Source organism: Pyrus communis, chromosome 1 (assembly GCF_963583255.1).
Source record: "Pyrus communis chromosome 1, drPyrComm1.1, whole genome shotgun sequence".
NCBI classification, from domain to species: domain Eukaryota; kingdom Viridiplantae; phylum Streptophyta; class Magnoliopsida; order Rosales; family Rosaceae; genus Pyrus; species Pyrus communis.
The window spans coordinates 35035859-35057122 of NC_084803.1; the positions used below are offsets into that span (position 1 = coordinate 35035859).

At 37.7% G+C, this 21264-nt stretch overlaps 3 protein-coding genes and 1 pseudogene across 4 annotated transcripts; 2 read left to right on the forward strand and 2 right to left on the reverse strand.

The window, feature by feature from the left end:
- The first annotated feature begins 1481 nt into the window (after positions 1-1481).
- LOC137726450 (uncharacterized) lies at positions 1482-3203 on the forward strand. Its single transcript, XM_068465387.1, has 2 exons — positions 1482-1668; positions 2893-3203. The coding sequence occupies exons 1-2, from the start codon at positions 1482-1484 to the stop codon at positions 3201-3203; spliced, it is 498 nt and encodes a 165-aa protein (XP_068321488.1).
- Positions 3204-6847: 3644 nt separating this feature from the next.
- LOC137747029 (protein bfr2-like) lies at positions 6848-9072 on the forward strand. 2 transcript variants are annotated; one of them, XM_068487037.1, is made up of 3 exons: positions 6848-7108; positions 7300-7509; positions 8432-9072. In XM_068487037.1, the coding sequence occupies exons 2-3, from the start codon at positions 7354-7356 to the stop codon at positions 8897-8899; spliced, it is 624 nt and encodes a 207-aa protein (XP_068343138.1). In that variant the 5' UTR covers positions 6848-7108; positions 7300-7353; the 3' UTR covers positions 8900-9072. The 2 variants fall into 2 exon arrangements, with proteins under 2 accessions (XP_068343138.1, XP_068343129.1); XM_068487028.1 differs by having other exon boundaries at positions 7322-7509.
- Positions 9073-9118: 46 nt separating this feature from the next.
- LOC137747021 (uncharacterized) lies at positions 9119-14645 on the reverse strand. Its single transcript, XM_068487018.1, has 14 exons — positions 14493-14645; positions 14071-14186; positions 13854-13941; positions 13049-13148; positions 12889-12962; positions 12729-12800; positions 12394-12471; positions 12006-12130; positions 11638-11710; positions 11099-11160; positions 10638-11018; positions 10232-10334; positions 9601-9812; positions 9119-9312 (listed from the first exon to the last, which is right to left on the reverse strand). The coding sequence occupies exons 2-13, from the start codon at positions 14145-14147 to the stop codon at positions 9636-9638; spliced, it is 1410 nt and encodes a 469-aa protein (XP_068343119.1). The 5' UTR covers positions 14148-14186; positions 14493-14645; the 3' UTR covers positions 9119-9312; positions 9601-9635.
- Positions 14646-15711: 1066 nt separating this feature from the next.
- Positions 15712-18066, reverse strand: LOC137726460 (uncharacterized protein At4g37920-like; annotated as a pseudogene).
- Between the last annotated feature and the right edge of the window lie 3198 nt (positions 18067-21264).

Sequence of the window (21264 nt, forward strand, 5' to 3'; positions counted from 1 at the left end):
CATCAGGTCTCCCTTATACTTCTTCTGCCACTTGGCCTCCCACCAAGTGGCGAAAGAATGAGTGCACACAAAGTTAAGAGCCACAAGCTTATGGGTGGTGTGGCTCATCACCTCCAGGCTGCACAGAGCTGCTCAAAACGTCATTTTCAAGGAAGAACGGAGGCGGTAGGAAGTTCCACAATGCATCGAATCAAAGAATAGCACTGGGATGGCTTGCCTGAATCCCAACTGCCTACCATGGAAGTTGGGGTGGTAGACCTCTAGCCCATGCTCGTATCCCGTGAGGTCACTCGGCACTCCCCATGCCAGATCTCTCTGCTGGATGCAACTGATGAACTTTCCTTGCAGAGGCTACTGGTCTTTTCCTCAAATGTGTCCTGGAAGATTTGGTCCGAGAACCATGGATATCTTTGCAGCACAATGGCATCCCACTTCAAGTTCGCCCAAATCCAGCAAACTCTGAAGAAATAGAGGTAGACGAAGGTATAATGGTTAGTAGTAGACGTTTCGGCCAAAATGTGGGCTGGAGCCACTCCTTTAGAGAACTCCAGGTTGGGCCACCAAAATTTGGGGAAATACCACTAGACCCATAACTAGACCATCCAGGTTGGCCCGTTGAGATTGATCTCGAAGGGCTTGCCTCGGATCATTTCGTACAGTAGGTGGTTGAGGTGTGCAATGAGAAATGTCTCTTGGCCACATAATCAAAGGAATGGAGGGCTTCCACCAGAGAAATCCACTCCAGCTTCACTCCCTTGAATTTGTTAGGGAAAACATGCTTGTTCAGCCAGTACAAAAGAAAGTTCATATGCTCTTGGTCCCTATTGGCAGTGGTTGAAGGCGTGTTGAAGGTCTTCTTCATAAATGGGATGAAGCTCGCTAATGACGTCTCATAGCTTTTGAAGGTGGATGGAGTGTACTCTAGGCGAGTGATGGACTTAAGAGTGCCGAAAACTTCAACAGTCCGACAAAAAAGGGAAGAAAAATCATGGGTGATGTCCACACATATGCCCGAGGGCCTTAACCCGAAAACTTGAGCCATGTCAAGGATAGTTGGAGATATGGGACCCATTCTAAAATTGAATGTGTTGGTCCCATTGTTCCAAAAAAGAAGAGTTATGGTCAGGAGCTCAGGCTTGGCGATGACAGTGACCTTAGAGAGCATGATAAACTCGTAGATTCCATTGGCCATCCATTTTTGCTTCTATATGGACTCAAGCTCATCCACCCATTATGACCAAGCCTCATCTTTCATCAATGGGAAGCCTCTCCGATGAGTAGACCATTGAGAGGCCGAAATGCCAGCCTTTGCTGAGTATGGGTTAGGGGTGAACCAATTGGCAGTGGGCATGTTGTTCTCTGCTGCAATTGGGACCCTAGAGATCCAGGCAAATCCTAGAGAATGGACACATCCTTTTTCGAAGAAAATGGAAGAGTTTAGGCCAACTCAATGGCGATGAAGGTCGTTGATTCGGCAACGCATGGTGGCGATGCCCTCACCAGACTCATATGCAGGACGAGTTTTGGGTGCCATTGATGACTTATGGGTAGGAATTGAAGAAAGACAGAAAGCAAGAAAGAACTGCGAAAGCAAGAAAGTTATGGAAAATCTGGGAATTCTGAAAACTCGAAGAATAAGAATTGCTAAGGTATTTGGCCAAAGTGGAGGTTATATAGTAGGCTAAAGTTAACGTTGGAAATCATGGGTTAGTGCAAAGGAATTATTCGAAAACGACCACTTAAATGGTGCAAGTCCCAAGGTAAAGCATATGGTTGTTGTTTAATCATTATTAATGTCTTGCATTGTAGACTTAACAATGATTAAATGGGGCATTGTTTGGGTTAATATTTGAATATTAGGTTTAGCATAAAGGAAGCCCAAAGGCACCAAAACAAGTTAAACTTGCCCGAAGCCTAGCGATAAAGCCTGAAACAAATTGAAGCCTTCTTAGCCAAGGCATAGGTCACATGCTTATGATTGAAGTGACAAGTGACAAAGACCAGCTTACTACTAACCAAAAAGCACTTTTTGATGACATAAAGGTGTAAATACAAGATAACTCACTGCCCTTGGAAGCCCTCAGCCAATAACAAAGCCCAGACAGTCGGGCCATTGCCTATAAAAGCCAAGAGAAGCACAAGAGACAAAGACACTCAAACTATCAAACAAACCACATACAAACTTTGCTCTCAAGCCAGTTTTGCACCCAAAAAGCTGAAACTCACCCAGATTCAATCCTTTTAGCAATTGTTCCTTTAGAAAAGCTATCTTTTGTCTAGTGTAAAAGCTCTGCAACCTTCCATAGTGTTGTAGCATCGATGTCCTCATGTAAAACCTGTTTACCATACATCCCTTTTAGCTTACAACCTCTATGAACTCAAAGAGAAGTGGCTGGAAGAAGGTCAACCTTGCCCGAGTCTCTTTGTTCGTCCTTTAAATTAGTAGATATGTCGCTTAAATGTACTTTTCAGCATATATTCAAGTTATTTCCAATTGTTTTCTACCTAAGAGTCTCATTTGCATTCGAATCTGGTTAACTTAGTAAACCTGTTTTCATTAAGAACCAACTGAGATCAAGGAAATGGTTTAAAGGGCTCTGGACTCCCTCCTTTTTGGACATACAAGATTATGAACTAAAAGTCTTTGCTTGCAAGGCAAGAAAATGAACTTATGACAGATTTAAGCAATCTGTGACAATCATTTGATAAACAAGAAGTTTAAGTAACTTGGGGCACAAGTAATTGACTTAAAACACACTTGTTCTATATCTGTTATCCTGAGATAGTAGTGGCACGCCAAGGTCCCTTTTGGTTTTGATTGTGAGCGTCAATGCCGACACTTAAGGCCCCACAGAGGCACCTTTCAAAACTAACTACTAACCTATCTTGCAGAACACCAAGCAACACATCATTACACGCCAAGTGCCATTTACCCTTGGGGAGCTGTGCAAAGGGACAATTTCATCTTTGCCTTGAACACAGTGTATGATAACTCAGCTGTGAATAATCTTGATTACTCGGAGAACCAAGTGAGCATGTCAATGCTAGTGCCCACAATATCAACATCGTTGTCAGAATCTCACGCAACATCTAAGAGGAAGCGCCAATTTTCTTATATAATGAAGGAGAAAACGATAGAAATGAGGCAGAAGTGGATGATCAAGAACCGCGAGTCAGCTGCCAGGTCTAGGGCAAAGAAGTAGGTCATATTGAAGTTTAACTTCTCGAATTGTACACAAGATTTATGGTGTAGTTAGAGTTCCGGAAATACTCTCTTGTCAGACTATCAAGTAGTATATGTCACATTGTGAATTTGGACCATTGATTATGTTGATTTTCATCTGAATGCAGGACTCAAATTCACAGTTTGACAACATAAACATATTTAGCAAGAGAATATTATCCGTTACAATTAATTAGATATTTAATATGACTTGCAACTTATATTGAGTATTCTTTTTGTTTAATGATTTAGGCTTATACCAACCACTTGGAGCATGAAGTATTCCAGTCGCGAAAAATGAATAGCTAGCTCAAGAAGCAAAAGGTATCACCAGTGTCTCAAATTTCAAATAAATGACCACATGAAATCTATACCCTAAATTACGCTAGTGCTGAATGAAACTAACCCTAATACTATACTTCTTTTTTCTTTTTCTTTTTTTTGAACAAAACCCTAATACTATATAGTAGTAAAATGTTAATTTTATCTAGCTCAAGGGAAGCAAGACAGATTGGATAAATTTACCATTACTGCTGCTTGGTGCTTTTGGTTGCAGGAGAGAAGATGATCATATCTTCAAACCCTATTTCTATGCCTAAATACCAACTCCGGCGAACCAATTCAGCTCCCTACTAGCATCTGTTTCTACATGTTTTTTTGTTTATGATTGAGCTTCATCTATTCTTTTATTTATGGATTTCAGAGATTTTGGTTTTGCATTTGTGAGAATTGGTGTTTTTCATAAGATGGAAATTTCTTTTCTTTCTTATGTCTCATGTTAAGTACATGAACAAAACAGAAAATGAATTAATTCAGCATTGAAGCTTTAATTGGGAGTTTTAACGAAAAACTACATTTTTACACTAAAAAGTCAATCCTGGTACTATTCATTTTACCCTTTATTTTGTCCTTATCATTAAAACTCAAAGTTTTCAAACCATTTTTATTAGTTTTCCTTTAATTATATCATTTCTAATTCCTCGTTTGAGGTATGAGCAATTCAGTTTCCATTTGGTCTTGGCTTAGCCCAATGTCTTTCGCTTCACACTTGTGCATTGGGCTCTATTTTGGGGATTCTTGGTGAAATTTTAAATTTCCATATAATATTTTTGAAAAAGAAATCAGGTACCACAATTGCTTTAATTATTTTGTTAAATTTTAGGTTTCATCCATGCCTTTCTTCTTTTCAAAACAAAAAATATTAGCTACTTACGTGAAAATGGTCATTTTTCCTCATTAGTTATAAGTTACGCAGTTTGACGATTCTAGCCACATACTATATATATAGCAAGATCACACCTATATTAATTTGAATAAAATTGAGTACAAGAAGTCAAGTTGATCGAGTTCATTCTCTTTTTTTTTTACCATATGACATCGATTCTAAAACTATCAAATCTTCTCTATCTGCTGAGGAAAAATTGTCAAGAGGTAGGTCAGCGACCAAGTCACTCTTCTTCCTCACTTGGCACTTAGTCTCGCGCCATCTTTTCCTCCAACTAGGATCCCACTTCCTCCGGGACATGTATCAACACACAATAACCTTAGAGTCGCACATCAATCACGTTCAATAACTTCCCCGAACTACACCCAAAAGAAGGCCATTTTTGGAGGCCGCTTGCTCCAGGACATCATAATCTCACCGATCCCTTCGACACTTCATGTCTTCCTTGCAGATTGTCGAGGCATAACTATACCAAACAACTGAAGCACCACTGCGGAGGTTCACTCCACTATTCTAAATTATCCACTTTTTGGTATCAGAGGCCTGTTTTTCTTCTTTAAGAGTGTTTTCTTTTTTTTTTTTTGGTAAATTCGGTAGCGGAACTACGTTAAGAATTGGACGGAGTCCAGCCCAATTCAGCATCCTGGTGGAGGAGTAATTAAAAGAAGAATCAAATAAAAAGTGTGGAAGGCTTTAGAACAAACATTATCAGTGGTATTGAAAGTGCCCTGTTCACAAAGGGTATCCTTTGTCTCAAAGAGTATGGGAAATTAGTGCGGACAAATGCTGAGATTATGATATTATTCTTTATCTATTATCTCTTTCTATTTTTCTTTTTCTAGTGCTTCAACAAAAGTGGTTTGACATTTGAGTAATGAAGAAGCTACTAATTCACAGGAATTATGCTGCTGCACTGCACTGCATTATCACAGAAAAAGTGAAATAAGCAAGATAATGACAGATCATATGTATCATGTATTAGGGTTTGTTGACTCCTTTTTGTGGAGGGCACTTGGTAGCCCTAGCCTATTTGAAGTATCACCAACGAACTTTTTAAGGTTTTCAATTTATTTTTCAGGTGATTGTCACACAATCACATTTTATTATTAATCTATTTGGCATATAAGATGTGGATTTAGTTCTTAATATTATACTTCAGGTCTATGACCTAGCAACCAACTATATTTTCCACCAATATTATAATACGCATACTAGTAACATTCTGTACTCAAAAGTTTATGCAAAATAAGCATTGTTTCATTGTCTTGTTAGGTTATTAAGAAGTCTAATTAATAATGGGTCAAACAAACAATATCTTCAAACATAAACTATTTGTACCCTCTGTTATAAAAAATCCCGCCTAGAGCCACTTAGGCCCTGCCTAGCTAGCGACTCATCACTGTTCCGATTAATCCTTAGACATTTGAAAATTAAGAAATGATGCTTAGACCTGCCTGACATACGCCTAGGTCACGACTCTCACTTAGACAGAAAATAGATAACTTTCATTTTGCATTTTTTTTTCTTCAATAGATTGAAAGAGACTTCTTGAATACTTAGATGAATTAACACTCATAACATGTTTGTTCCCCATGTTTTCAATATGAATACTTTGTAATCTATATGTTATTCTATTTTGCAAATAATATATCCTAGTACAATTATCTAATTTTTTAAGAACAATTATCTAATTTTTTAAGTATAAGAAGACACTTATTTATATGTTTATATAATAAATTTAATTAAAATATTGAAAAAAATTGTCTAGGCTTGCCTAGACGTCTAGGTGCTAGACTCTTATTTCACTGCCTAACTAGCACCTAACATTTTTTAAAACGTAAATTTGTACCACATTTATCCTATAATGAATGATATTTTGATTTTACATGAAGAAATTCACTATTAAAAATTAATAATTTGTATAGTACATTGTGGTAGGGCTTATATTGGAGTTGAGTGAGTCTCTCAAGGGGCAATACTTTGCTCATTCTTCGAAAGGAGGAAAGTCTTCGTGCCTCACTAACGCACTAAACATTTAACCGAATAATAAAGATGATCGGAAATACTATTGTGTACATGTAGAACTTATACTGTGTTTCTCTCTTATTATATGCTCAAAGTATTTACTTTTGTCCACGAAACATGATCATTTGGTTTACTGTCACAACGTCACAACTCTAATGAAAAATATCTAAGTTCAAATTTTATAAACGACAAATGTTGAATTGACGATATAAAATAAAAACAATTCCAAAAGAAAAAATTAATATATGGGAAGTCTGACTGCTCTTCGGGCAGCAGAAGCATGACACTGTATCACTGCCCATGCTGCCCCATTGACCATACTTCATTCATTTCCAACTTTAAGCTCAATCTCTCTCCCCCCTCCCTCCCCCCACTCTAAGAAACAGAGAGAGAGAGAGAGAACCTTTCTCTCCAGGATCACAATCCAACGGTTCAAAATGAAAGCCATTCCTACGCAAAGCTTCCTGATGCTTTAGGGCAAACAACTCACTCTCTCACCACCAAACCACAACAGCTGACGAACAAGCTTCGCAACTCTCAGATCTCTCTCTCTCTCTCTCTCTCTCTCTCTCTAAGAAAGCCAAAGCTTTCAGTACCAGCTGCTTCAAATTTCGCTAGCTCTCAGCTCTCTTCAGGTAACCACTCTCTTCGACGTCGTCGTTTCCTTCCCTTCCTAGTTTTCCCGGAAACTCTCTGGCTGCCTGCTATAGCTATTGTTACAGTAAATTTTATTTTATTTTATTTTTATTCTACAATAAATTTAAAATTAGTGAAAAAGTTGTAATTTTACTGGCGGATCTAACGGTGGGGCCGAGGGGGGGAACAGATCTGACGGTCTGTCTTGACAGGGCGTTTTCCGTACGTCGTTGAGTCCGTACAAATGGAGACCAAAAGGCGTACGTCGACGAGTAGTGGTCGTGCTGCTGTCGTTCAACTAGTTGAAGCTACGTTTGGTCAGCTCTTGCTGCTAACGTGCGCCTGGGATGCTCTTCTTGCGAATCTGCTTACCGCCTCTGGCTTGCTTTCTTTCGCTCAAGTGAGTAGTCCAGTTTTAGCTTTTTTTTCTTCTTCGTTATATATTTTTTTTTTTAAATTCGAAATTACATAAAAATCTCCTTTCCTTTTTCCTCTGATTTTTCCTCAAAAATATTTAATTACTACTGCAGCTTATCATTATTTATTTATTTTGCTGAAAATATTCATTATTTATTAAATATTATTGCGAAGAATATGATGATAGGATATTCTGTGTGTGTCGTTTGTTTTGTTATGCCAGTCAACGGTCCTCGTACAAGTTTATTTGATTATTTAAAATATAAAATAAAATAAAAAAATTATATTTTTTTCTTGTTGTTCATCAGATATTATCTCAGCACCTGTCATGTCAGTTTGGATTTGGAAAATCTTTGGCACCTGTAATATATGTTAAAATTCCCCTTTCCAAATAAACAAGAAAAATAAAGAAAATCTAAATTAGGATTATTTGTACATCACAAATCATTTTTGGTTAATTTTTGCCTGCCCGCAGCAAGTGATATTTTACTACCGTGATAGAAAGGTATTGAGTTCTTACATGACTGCGTAGGTTTAAATTCCTTCGGTAACTAATATAATATCTAATATAATAAAATCGATCGATAGAAAAATAAAAAATATTTGTCTGCCCACAGGAGGTTGACTGTCATTCGTTAATTATCATTTTCAATAAATGAGCGGCACAGATGTATGTAAATTGTGGACAAAGAGAAAAATATGATGATATTGCATATGGTTGCGCGAGGGACCATCAACTGATGATATTGAACTCCATTAACTGTTATACTCTTAAAAGAAGAATATCACTAAACCGAAAGCTAATTAATCATATTATTTACATTTTCGCTGTAGGTATTGGGTAGCAAAATATAACCTTTTAAGAACTCCTGTGGTCCATTAATCCTGTGGTCCTTTGGTTTCAGGATCCTTTCGTGCTCTCAACAACTTGTGGACAGAAAAGTCACGGAGACAATGAGAGTGAACATTCCAACTCCGAAGCAGTTGATGGGGACGAAGATGGAGACAAAGAGAAGAACAATGACGGTGGCTTTGGAGACACTGAAGAGGAGCTATCTTCGGAAGATGGAGGTGGCGCTGGGAACAACCCTAATGGGAAAAGTAACAACTCCAAAGCCGGGTCTGGAGGAGAAGACGGCGAAGTAGGCAAAGATGGTGAAGAGGAGGAGGAAGATGGCAATAATCACGACGACAATGACAATGATGGCGAGGATGACGGAGATGAAGACAATGAAGATGATGAGGACGATGAGGACGATGATGAAGGTGAGGTCAAGGACGAGGAGGAAATTGTGGACGAGGAGGAACCCGAGGACGATGAGGAAGAGGACGAGGAAGAGGCCCTTCAGCCCCCAAAGAAGAGGAAAAAGTGAAAGAAGCATTTTTCAATTTACCAACTCCGCAAAAATGGTGGTACTCTTTTCATAGGGGAAGCTACTGTTGCCAGAGCCGTTTAAGCTAATTTTATTGTATTTCGTACACATTTTGGTCCAATAATATTCAGTTTACAGAGAGAATTGACCCGGGATTTCATTTGATCACATCTTGTTGGCTGCTAATTTCAAGGATTATAGCATAATTAATCTCAAGGATAGAGATTACTAAAGTTAATAATAATCGTAAAACTCCTCGATCTATGTTAATTTACAAGAATATACAACCACCAGATTATTTCTATTTACAAGCTCAATAAAGTTAATTTCAAATTAAAACACTGCAAGAGTGTTACAGATCCCGTCAAGGTCCGCCCGCCTTGCGTTTTGTTCAAGTCTCTACCTTGATTTACCTGTCCGGTCCAGAAAAAAGAGAAATTAACAGAAGAAACATTAAATTTCAAGGATGCACAAATTGGTAGCTAGAAAAAAGTTACGATTATAAACAAACAGAGGCTGTCATAAATATAATAGTATTAGGAACATAATATTGGTTGTGATTAGTAAATATACAATATTAACTAGTTTCGATTGAAGTATGAACAATTAGACCAATTTTTTACTTTTTTCAGTGAAAATGTTAGTATTCAAAGAGTTCCAAGCATAAATTGTGCAGAGAAATATTCAAGCGGTGAACTTACAGAAAGCAGCAGATACACCCCGTTGTAGCACCAAATCATTTTCTTTTAGCATCGATGATCATGGCTCGAGTCCAATGCTCAATATCCTCGGACTGTGATGGTGGAGGGGGAAAAGTCGGATGTTCCACAAGATCCCATCCTTCAATAAGGGATTCATTCTTCCCTTCAGACAACTCAGTGGAACAAAGAAGGTTGTTTTCATTTAAGTTTTTCTGCATAACAAGAGAAAAATGTATGAAAATCGAGTCCGGTATCCATGTATCCAATGAACAGCTATGTAACAAGATCATTCCTACGAAAGCAAATATAGACTTTCAAGGTATTAAAGTATCCCGTCAGATTTAGGGACCAATCAAGGATTCTATGATTGTTTATCTTTATATGCCCCTTGTTGGAACTTGGATCACATCATGTCAATTAACATGCTGCCCGGCAGCATATGCCAGCAGCTGACCATAGTGAAGGAAAGGTGAGAAAGAGGAGAACTAAGGATATATTCCTTCAAAAGTCACGACAGAGCATAAGTCCTACTAATAGGGTAAACCAATGGCGTGATTTATTAGGAAAAAAAAGTACACAAACTAAGAACCCAACATCTCCTAACGAAACTGATTTTAGCCAAAAAACATACCGTTAGTGCCATTGCATGTGCACTATCCAACAGAGTGGTTGACGATATGGCAGAATTCACATTCCACAGAGACTTGTTTAATTGTTTAACTTGCTTACATGACCTGAAAGTTAAAAGAGGAATTCTAATCAATTTTTATATACCATCCATGGCATGCCTGTAGAGTTCTTTGACAAGATATTGAATATTAAGAAAACCATTAAAAGTCCAGGAATAAAGATCCAAAAATTGTTAAAACTAGATAATAGTTATCACTTTGCAAGAAAAAACTCTCTCAGAAGTTCAGGACTTCATGTCTGTCCAAATTTTTTTAAAGTTAACAGTTACTACTTCGTTTCTGCACAATGAAACTGAAATGAAAACACAGAACATATTTCACAAAGAAAGGAGCTATTGGACAATATACCTCGAGCAAGCCATTTTCAACGAGAACACAGAATGAACTTCCTTGGAAGAAGATAATGTTGCCAGCAATTTAGCAAATGCTTCAAATGTAGATACCTCAGAAGGGACATCTAAACATAGTGAGTTATAACAATACGCTGTAATGCATGCCACACTTTTCTTAAGAAGTGAAATCCCTCTCTGCAAATCTTTGTGCGTTTCAACACTGTGTGCAGAAGCAGAAGAATAATTAAAGCTACCACCAGAAGAATCCAGATGCGGTTTTCTCACGGATTCTATTGAAGCAACACCAAAATTATTACTTGAGCTCCTGTCAGACCAAGAATTTTCCCCGCTACTGGAGCAATAATTTTGGCGTGGTATAAAGAGGGGATATTCATTGCTGCAATAACATAAGTTTGTCAGTCAACAGGGTGAGAAGTCCAATTATGCCATGTCATCTGATATATCTAGCCAAAGTACCTCCGAGAAGAAGGGGATGCATCCCAATAAGAATCTCTTTGCCATATCCGAGAGCAAGAACCCTGAAGTAAGACAATCCAAATTTAGCACAAAACACAGGTATAATTAATCCATAACTACTACATAAAAAACTTATTGGCACATATGGTTTGCAGGATTCAACGGGCAGGTTTTAATGAAGCTTCAAATGTCTCTCCAGAAGCAAAGCGCACCTCCAAAATATAAAATATAAAAATGCTTTCACTGGAAGATGTTCCCAATGAAGGTATGCTTTCCTCCCGAACCAAAAGTGTTCCCAATATTGAGAAAAATAAAAACACATGTTATAAGCTAACAATATGAACAATTTGACACATGAATCACTTTCATTTTATATACAAGAAAATTTCTGAGAGTGTAAATTATCAAAGTTCCCCATTACTTCCAGAACGTTTTTGATATATTTTATAACCATCATTGGTACTTTTAAGCCCCTCAAACATTTTGTCCATGGTCTTTAAAGAATATTTAAGTTCATCAGGAGGGTGAACAATGCTTACCGCAAAACCTGAGTTATGAAGTGCTGGAGCAGCTAAGTTATGAACAACAAGATTCAGGAGTTGAACCATGTACCTGCTCTCCAACCATAGCGATCGGTTATCAGTGTAAAATGCGATATCACCTTAGCTAAAAATGATCCAACCGGATAGAATTTAACTAATAACAAAACATTAACTTCATAACAATAGAATTTAACTAATAACAAAACATTAACTTCATAACAAATACAACAAGAGGAACAAAGACATTTTCCAGGAAAAGGTGATGAAATCTCAGTAAGATAACATAGCAATTAAATATTGTCAAGTTCCACAATAGCATCCTTCTTTAAAGCTTATCTGGATATACAACTTTAAATAGAGATTACCCCAAGGAAGCAGCAAGCTCTTCTGATGGAACAGTGTGTGGATCTAGCCCTCTTGGTAAGCATGCATTGCAAATTTGATCATATAGACCACCAGATCCATCATTCTTCTTTTGATCTACAATCACCTAAATGAAAGAATGAACATTAAAAAATTTAGATTTAACAACCCTAGCCCCAAACTACAGTAATGCTGTTTTTTCAAAAATAAATAAATAAATAAATTGGGTGCTCTATAATTGTACTTATAAGAGTCAGCCAAAAGCTTAACACAGTCATCAAGGTGTATCAATATAATTAAAAATTGAGTTCATAATAAAGAATACAATTATGATCATAACTTATAAGTCGTGCAAATAAGTCAAGACACATTTACTTTTAAAGTGCTTACCCGACGTTGAGGAAATAATTTGCATATTTGTTTTATAACTACTGACTGCTTATGAAGGCGTTCAGAGGTAATGGCCATCTGCATTCAGAGAATGCAACAAACATTATTATTTTTTTCAAATAAGAAACATGTCAAGAAGAGAAAGAAAAAATAATACAGAGCAGAGATAGATCTCAAACCCATCAAGATAGCATAACTTCAAAGTGAAACAGATCAAAATAAAGACATAGTTATTTATCATCATGCATTCTTGTACAAGAAAGCTATACTAACTTCCATTAATTAGTGAAGATCAAAGAAGTAATTCTAGTTTAAGGAGTATTAAAATGACTTACATGCCCTAAGTTCTGAGTGCATATAAGGTTAGGATAGAACTTATCCAATTGCTCCACACGATTCTTTCTCAACTGCAAATAGGAAAACTTAGAAGTCAAGATATATCTTAAAGGTCGTCTGATGGAGTTAAATACTAAATTATTCGAAAACATGAGGTACCACAGAGAGGGCCGAATCAAGCACCCCATATTTGACTTTGAGGTCATAGGATGTCTTCTCAATCTTAGCCTTCCCTGTAAACATCTCGGTCAGTCTAACAAATTCATATAAACACATCAATGATATTCAGCCTAGACAGTATTTGAGAAGAGGAATCAACCTTGCACAAGCTGTTCTTTATTACACCGGAGCTTTTCCCTTAATCTCACAAGCTTCTCATTTTGAAGCACTCTCCAATTTATTTGATCATTAACCTTACCCTGACATATGTGTAAAGCATTAGTATAAGTGAACTATTCTGATGCCTTGAATTTGGAAATAAATTGTACAGAACTCTGATGATTTCATATGCTATAATCTCCTGGAAAAGTGACATTAATAGGTTAAAGAACAAGAGAATACATACTCGTGTACACACTACACACCTAAGAAGCAAAATGGAACTTCCCAACGACTTTTTATCACACTGGACAAATTTCACATATATGGGTTACCCAACATTTATTCAAGATTAAGTTATTTAACAAAGATGAATGAGTAACCTTATCTTTATACAATAAATGATCATTTTAATTTTTAAGTAATAGTGGAATCGTTTCATGTCACAAACCGTATTCCTACTCAGAGCCTATTTAGAGTCCATGACCCATCTTTGCATCCTCAGAATATTTGCAGTTTAGTGATATTCCCCTTGGAATAAAATAGACACCCTACGGAACACTTTCGAATTTCAATCATGTCAAAGTCCGCAGGCATTTGCAAATACTACACTGCACAAATAATATCAACAACACAAAAGATAATATCTTGTGAAAAACCATTTTCATTCTACTTAACTTACAGGATTCTAGCTGATCATTCTATTTGGTGGAATACAGGCCATTTGAATGCATGCAAAAACAAAATGAAACAACAGAAAAGAAAGGGAAACCTTGTTTCTTCCAAGCTCGAAGACAGATACACACCTTTGCGACAAGCACTTCAGTCAATCTTGAATACAATGAATCACGACGACTCTTCAGTACCTTTAACGAATTGTTATACTCATTTAATCTGAAAACAACACGCACAATTATAAGATGATTAAAGAGAATTGTTATACTTATTTACTCTATAATGATTCGAATAAATTCATAATATCACCCATAAATTCGAAAAACGATCAAAGTTCACATATCATACCTGTAATTCACACAAACAGCACAGATAGATGCAAGATTTGAATTCTCACAAATAGCACAACTAGATTTCCGGTTCATCCCTCCGAAACAGCGAATCAACCTACGCCTGGTTGTTTGCTGAAAAAAAATCAGCATCCAAATCCGTTCAGCATCAATTCAACTAAATTGATTCATATACTGCTAATCATGTTAAGACTTCAAATTTCTTATACCAAAATTTGAACAGACGAACAGTAATAAATAATTGAACAGAATTGAGGCAGAGATTAGATAGCAATTCAAATTTCAGCTAAAAAAATTGTGTGAATGAAACCTAGAAGTTGCATATTTTGCTTTTTTTTACTCTTAATTCCAAGCTGTTGGCAGCAAGCAAGCAATCGAAAATCCACGAAAAAATAGAGGGAAAAAAGCAAGAAAAGTTACCGGCGGCTGAGTCGTCAGCGTACAATCTATACGACGGAGGTTTGAAATTGCGCGCAAAAATCTGTAACTTGAAGTGGAGTCGAAATTTTTGGGATTCTTTTCGTCTTCATCGTAATAATTTGATTACTGATGAGAAGGCGACGCCTAGCTGGGCGCTTGGCAGATGGAAAAGAATAAAATAAAACATACGAAACTATAAAATATTGAGTGGTTTTTTGGGCCTGCAATGGGCCGGGTTTTTACAGTTATACCAAGGCCCGCCTTTTGGGCCCAAACATCCAAGGAGAAATATTTTACTGTTAGTCACGTCTGATTTTGAAGACATTTTACAATATGAGTAAACAACATAATTGATACGATCATGTGGTAACATGAGTGAATTGGCAAAGCCCTGATGATAGGAACGATGTGATGTCACACAAAAATATTAATCGGATGGACACTATGAACATCTTAATCATGGCTGAACTACTTAGGGTAAATTGATCAACATGAATAGACCAAAGGCAACATACTTTAATATAGATGTACATGCTATAACACAAATGGATCGATAAAACAAATGTATGGCAGTCATGCTGAAAAATTACCCAATTTGAACCTACAACAGGTCTACAGGAGTTAAGGATATGGCCAACCAGTGAAATATCATCAGAGGTAAATCCTCAACCTACCTCAATCCTTGGTTACGGTCGAAAAATGAAATCAAGGTCAACTTTCTTATTGGGAGGTCAATCCACTTAAGTAGCCTCAACTCCATAACTTACTCGACCAAAACAAAAGTTTGCATGTCTTTTTGTCATGTGAATAGGTTAAAATTCATAGTCTGACAGCATAAGACAACAATTGAAAGCATATTAACAACATTGTGTATTCAATTGTGGAGAAATAAAGCTTCTTGTTAATTAATTTAGCACAAAGGATTAGCAGGACTTACAATTGATTAATTTTCACACTTATGAGCCAATAATTTAACAGCTGTGTAGTTTACTGTGAAAAAAAGGCTTGGTGTACATCAGACTACAAAATTCCAGGAAATAACTACAACATGTTTAACCTATAAGGCTGACAGAGCATTTCGATGTTTGAAGTTCCAAGCTTCGTAGCTCATGCTACCAGGAACTTGAGAAAATCCGAAGATTCATGGCTACGGTTCTCTTGAATATCCAAAGTTGATCTGAGATAAATGGATGGCCAAGGAGATTAGTATTGATCTTTGTCACAGGAACTTGTGTTCGACTAACTTTTTCAACTCCTCCATTTTTTTTAATGATCTTTGGATTCATGAGGTCTCTTGCTCCCCTTATTAGAGTGACTTCCTGGTTGAAATGGTAAGCATCCACAATAGCCTTCATCCAGGTGTGAAGCTGCACCATGGTCCTGACAAAATATGGCAAGGAGAGAAAAGGAGAGCATAGATGAGCTTTTGAAGTACGAGGATAACCATTAAATTTCTTATTATACCACGAACTTAATAGTAAGAGTAATTGAGTTCATGATGCATACGTGAAAAGGTTATCAACATCCGTCCCTTCAAGTTCCTCTCCTGGGGTAAATGGATCGTGTAAGGCAGCCAGAAGCTCCTTAGGATCCTCAATTGTGAGAAGATACTTTAGTATCCAAATTTCTTTTGGCATGAATCTCTGAAGATTACCTCTTGCGGTGACGTACAAATGATAAAGTAAGTCCTTTACCTATTAAAACAAAGAATAAAATTAGCAGAAGCATTACACCACCAAACAAATGAAAAATTGTCTATCTTCGGTTTTTCTTGGTTCCTTTCCATTGGAGGGGCACAGATACATAATTCCATTCAATAGACTTTGTGTCTCCATAAACTGTTCATATAAATAATTCTAGGATCGTCAATGACCCTAATGCCAAAATGTAAACTATAGCAGAGATCTACATGAGAGTCCAACTTTATTATATTGCCTGAATCCATGTATATGGAAGAGGTTGACCCCCTTCTCTCACTAAGTAATCAAAATGATACTTGTAAGTTGTATCCATCTTGCACCTCTGATTTGTAACGATAGTGCTGCGACAGCTTAAATGTAAATTGCGGGAGACAATTATTTCTGAGGCAAGCCATCATCTCACCTTATCTTTCATCATGCTCGACTCTTTGGCAGCTGACCAAGCTTTTGCGATCATCATCACCAATGCTGAGTCGAGTTGATTTTTCTCAGCCAAGTGATCGATCTTCCTACAAGCAGCATTAACAGTAGGAGAGTTGATAATATCTTGAAATTTCAACTTTGCAGCATTTTGTGCTTCAATGCTTTCAGTTGCAGACTCAAATGCTTTTACAGCAACCAAGCACTTATTTCCAATACTTGCCAAAGCTAGTCGTATAAAAAAAAACTTCAACAATTTTTACCCACAATATAATGGCTACGAAATTTTAGCCACACTGCTGATTAGAATTTAGGACACATGTATGACATGATTACAAATGAAGACTTGACAATTATTTGTCTCTTTTAACAATATACTAAGTATATGATGGATGAAGGCGAGGAGGAAGATGGTGATTAAATGATACCAATATTTGTTAATGGGTTGCACATTTGTAGAAAAATAAATAATTAAATGATACATAGTCTCACCACTTTGTTCTGTTGGATTGTTGTAATAGGATTCGGCAATAGTGTGGAGATGCACAAAAAATTCTTGAGTGAAATCTTTGCGGCGCCTGGAAACTATTTCACTAATTTCTGATTGAGCCCCTCTAACGACTTTAAGAAGTTCATTATGTCTTTGCACATCTTCATCAACCTGTGAAAGAGTAGCACCCAAACACTATCAATTTAGCAGCAAACAAACTCAAAACAAATTTAACCATCCCTTGAATAAAACAAACACGAACATATCGATTCCTCATAGTCATCACTAAAAGGGAAAGACTAATCATAATTTCATCATTACAAGTGAACAGTCCTGAAATTGTAAACATCCTTTTTAATCTTAACTCCCACAAGTATTGTCTTAAGAAAGACATGGTTAACTCACACACATCTCAATAAAAGACATTTAGGTAACAAGTACGATAGTATCACTCTTAAGCAGTTCATAATACCTACCTTTTTCAATTTCTGTCCAAGCCATAGTAGCTCATGCTTTATTCCAAGATCATCATCCATATATGCATGGTCCTAACACCGCTTATAGAAATGAGGCCGGATATCGTCTCATTCCTTGCTGAAAGCTAATAATCTTCTCCAGTCAGTTGGAGTGGGCTTGTCAACCAAAAAAACCTCAATAAGCTTGTCGTATGCTTGAATCATTTTATGGTCATCCAAACCCCCAACACCAACTTTCCTTTCCCCTTCCTCACCATTTCCGTTGTTGGACTGATCTTCAACAGACGTGGGATTAGAAGATTAGAAACGGGCAACTCTTGCCCACTAGAACAACTATTTTGCATTGCAGTTGTATCACCAACCGTAGCAGCAATAACGTAGGACCACGGTAACCTGACTGGTTTTTTAACTACCAAGTCACAACCTAGCAGTAGATAACAGATATCTGTTAAAATTGACTTCAAAAAAGTAACAAACACCTTCAACATAGATACAACAACAGTACCTCCTAAGAAACCAACATAATATTTCCCAGTTTCTTTGACGCTTTTCGGACACGAGTTTTTTTTCTCTTTTCGAACAAATGATATTATCTACACTAAAGGGGTGGGGAGTGGGCTAAGCCTCATAATGGATTAGCAATAATGTGGTTCAAATTCGCCTTAGGCGAGAATCGAACCTAAGATCTCTCCCTCACAAGTGAAGAAGAATACCACTAGACCGTAACACTAAGTGGCTTTCAGAAACGCGTTATATATGTTGAGAGTTGTCCCACATCGGTGAGGGAAAATGTTTGCTATGTGCTTATATAATATTGGGCTACTCCCCATATTGCCAATTGGTTTTATGGTGGAACCACAATTTCATCATGGTATCAGAGCCAGGTTGTCCAAGTGTGAAGCTCAACGGCCACACGTGCTTCACGTCACCCAGTTGTTGTCCATGTGTAGGCTTGCAAATCCGCCACATCGGTGAGAGACAAGGTTTGCTATGTGCTTATATGATATTGGGCTACTCCCCATATTGCCAATTAGTTTTATGATGGAACTGCAATTTCATCAATATGTACATATTTAGTTTTCTCACTTCCTAATTTGACAAATGAAACACACAAAATTATTGATACCACAAAAACACAATTACTAGCATGCTTAGTGCTAATTAAAATTACCCAGTTTACAAAGAATCGAAAGCAACATAGCTCTTTGTTGCAGAGTGCCTTCAAACCAGTAACAAAAACCCTCAAACCAAAAGCTCAAATTGTGAATTTGGGACCCCAAACGGCGATTAAAACGACAATTACTTGCACACTACCAATACCCAATTCATGAAAATCCCACTAATGGAGAATCAAGCACATAATTATCAAATAAAACAACAGATAAAGTTCATACCCTTGGTAATGCTAGAAGATCGGGAGATAGATTTCGGCGAGGTTCTGATGGAAGAGAGAGAAGAGACGCGGTCTCTGGTGGCGGTTTTAGGGGCTCTGAGTGGGAAAGAACATGAGGGTTGGAGGGTGGCGGTGGAAACCATGGAGGAGTTTGCGCCAATGAACAGAGTTTTAGTGACACCTATTCAGGCCAATGAACAGGGTTTAGTGACAGTATTTATTTATTTATTTTTAGAAGGTCTCTTTGATTACTTTCAAATTGTTGGAAATTTGGCTAAAAAACAATTTTTGGACAAAATTAAAGAAGAAATCATTCCTTTACCTTCATTTATTTTTTAGTGCAAGTGATATTCGACACAAGGAGAGGAGAAACGGTTTCAATCGAGATGTAGTAAGTTAAAGACAAAGATTATAATCACCGGCAATTCACCATTTATTACTTTCGTTTGTTTTTTTAGCTTTTATTTTCCAGTTTGCTTTTATAATCTCTTTTACTGAAATACAATGACTTTAATAGAATTACAAAAAGATGAAATTTTGAGCCTAACAACAAAACAAACATCTGGCAAGAGTATATTTTTCAATTTGAAGTGCCCTTTTCTAGTGATTGTATTCATCGAAAGTTAAAAAGAACTTGTGATCAAATTAATTAAAAATGAGATGAAGACCAAATTTATTTTAAGACAAAAGTACATTGTGGGATAAAGAAATGGAATAGTAAACCTCATATGCAAATATTAATGCACCTTTTTATTATGGAAAATAACTTTATTAAAGAAAAAAAATCTCTAAAACAACCTGCTCCAATACAACCAAGGTTCAAAGCATTTAATGTCGAAGCAGGGAAGCAATAATCCTAAAAGTGGGGGTTAGACACCGATATCCCAGCATTTGCAAGCTTATCAGCTACAAAATTGACTTCTTTAAAAATATACCACCATTGAATGTTAAGAAACTTAGAAGCCAACCATTTAATGTCTTCAATAATTGAGATGAGGCGTGTCACATCCTGGCCTGGGGTCCACCACATCCCGGGCCCGCTCCACCATATTGTCCGCTTTGGGCCTCGACCACGCCCTCACGGTTTTGTTTCTGGGAACTTACACAAGAACTTCCCAGTAGGTCACCCATCATGGGATTGCTCTCATGCGCTACTCGCTTAACTTCGGAGTTCTGATGGAACCCAAAGCCAATGAACTCCCAAAAGGCCTCGTGCTAGGTAGGGATGTGAATATACATATAAGGATCACTCCCCTGGGTGATGTGGGATCTTACAATCCACCCCCCTTAGAGCAATTCCACCCGGGGTTGTTAGGCCGGCACTTAGCCAAAAAACAAGGTTGGCACTCAGCCCAAGCTGGTCTCCAGGCCAGCCCGAAATTGACAGACCTTGGGATCGACCCAAGTGATGCCTTATTGACGCCAGCGTGGCATCTGAGGGCAAGGAGCCACGGAGGGAAAAATGAGGGAGAGGAGCTCGTCGCTACGTCGATCTTTGGTACAGCAGGAAGCTCCTGATGTAGAGCGACTTGGACATGCTTTCCGCAAGACTCGATATTCACGCAAGAAACCTATTGGAGGTTTACAACACCGGTGTTTTGACACAGCGATTCGCGATCGTCATTTCGAGGCCTGGCAACGGAGCTTGCAGAGACGACATGAGGTTGTCTGAAAAGATTGTTTCTGTTATTTCTGGGTTTCGTTCGTACAAGGTTGTTCTGATCGGAGCCGGGATTATCACGCCGTTGATTCGGGTTTTGGAGTGTGGGAGTGAGGTTGGGAAAGAAAAAGCTGCAAAGTGCTTAAAGAGATTAAAGTCAGAAATTAAAAATAAAATTATTATTTTTTATTATTTTATAATAAAAATTAATAAAATTTTAATAAAATTGACTAGACTATTTTTTGTTAGGGTTGGAGATGCTTTGGTCTATTACTATTTACTGGGGTCTATTACTGTTCACTTGGGTGGATAAATGAGCTGGGTGCTGGCGCAAAGTCTTTAGGGGTGGAATTGCTCTTAGGGGCCCGACGTCCTTGTCAGCAAGCCACGGCCAGGGTTAGGCTCTGATACCAAATTGTCACATCCCTGCCGGGGGTCCACCACATCCCAGGCTTGCTCCACCACCGTAGCACGATATTATTCGCTTTGGGCACAGACCACGCCCTCACGGTTTTGTTTTTGGGAAATCACACAAGAACTTCCCAGTGGGTCACCCATCATGGGATTGCTCTCGCGCGCTACTCTCTTAAGTTCGGAGTTCTGATGGAACCCGAAGCCAGTGAGTTCCCAAAA

Excerpts from the sequence above, each read along its gene's own strand:
- LOC137726450 (XM_068465387.1), top strand. The coding sequence starts at position 1,482 with ATGGTGGCGATGCCCTCACCAGACTCATATGCAGGACGAGTTTTGGGT. Across the intron at positions 1,669-2,892 it reads GGTATTTGGCCAAAGTGGAG|AACACCAAGCAACACATCAT; the intron begins GTTATATAGTAG and ends CCTATCTTGCAG.
- LOC137747029 (XM_068487037.1), top strand. The coding sequence starts at position 7,354 with ATGGAGACCAAAAGGCGTACGTCGACGAGTAGTGGTCGTGCTGCTGTC. Across the intron at positions 7,510-8,431 it reads GCTTGCTTTCTTTCGCTCAA|GATCCTTTCGTGCTCTCAAC; the intron begins GTGAGTAGTCCA and ends CTTTGGTTTCAG.
- LOC137747021 (XM_068487018.1), bottom strand. The coding sequence starts at position 14,147 with ATGAACCGGAAATCTAGTTGTGCTATTTGTGAGAATTCAAATCTTGCA. Across the intron at positions 12,472-12,728 it reads GCACTCAGAACTTAGGGCAT|ATGGCCATTACCTCTGAACG; the intron begins GTAAGTCATTTT and ends CTCTGAATGCAG. Across the intron at positions 9,813-10,231 it reads CACATGCAATGGCACTAACG|AAAAACTTAAATGAAAACAA; the intron begins GTATGTTTTTTG and ends CTTGTTATGCAG.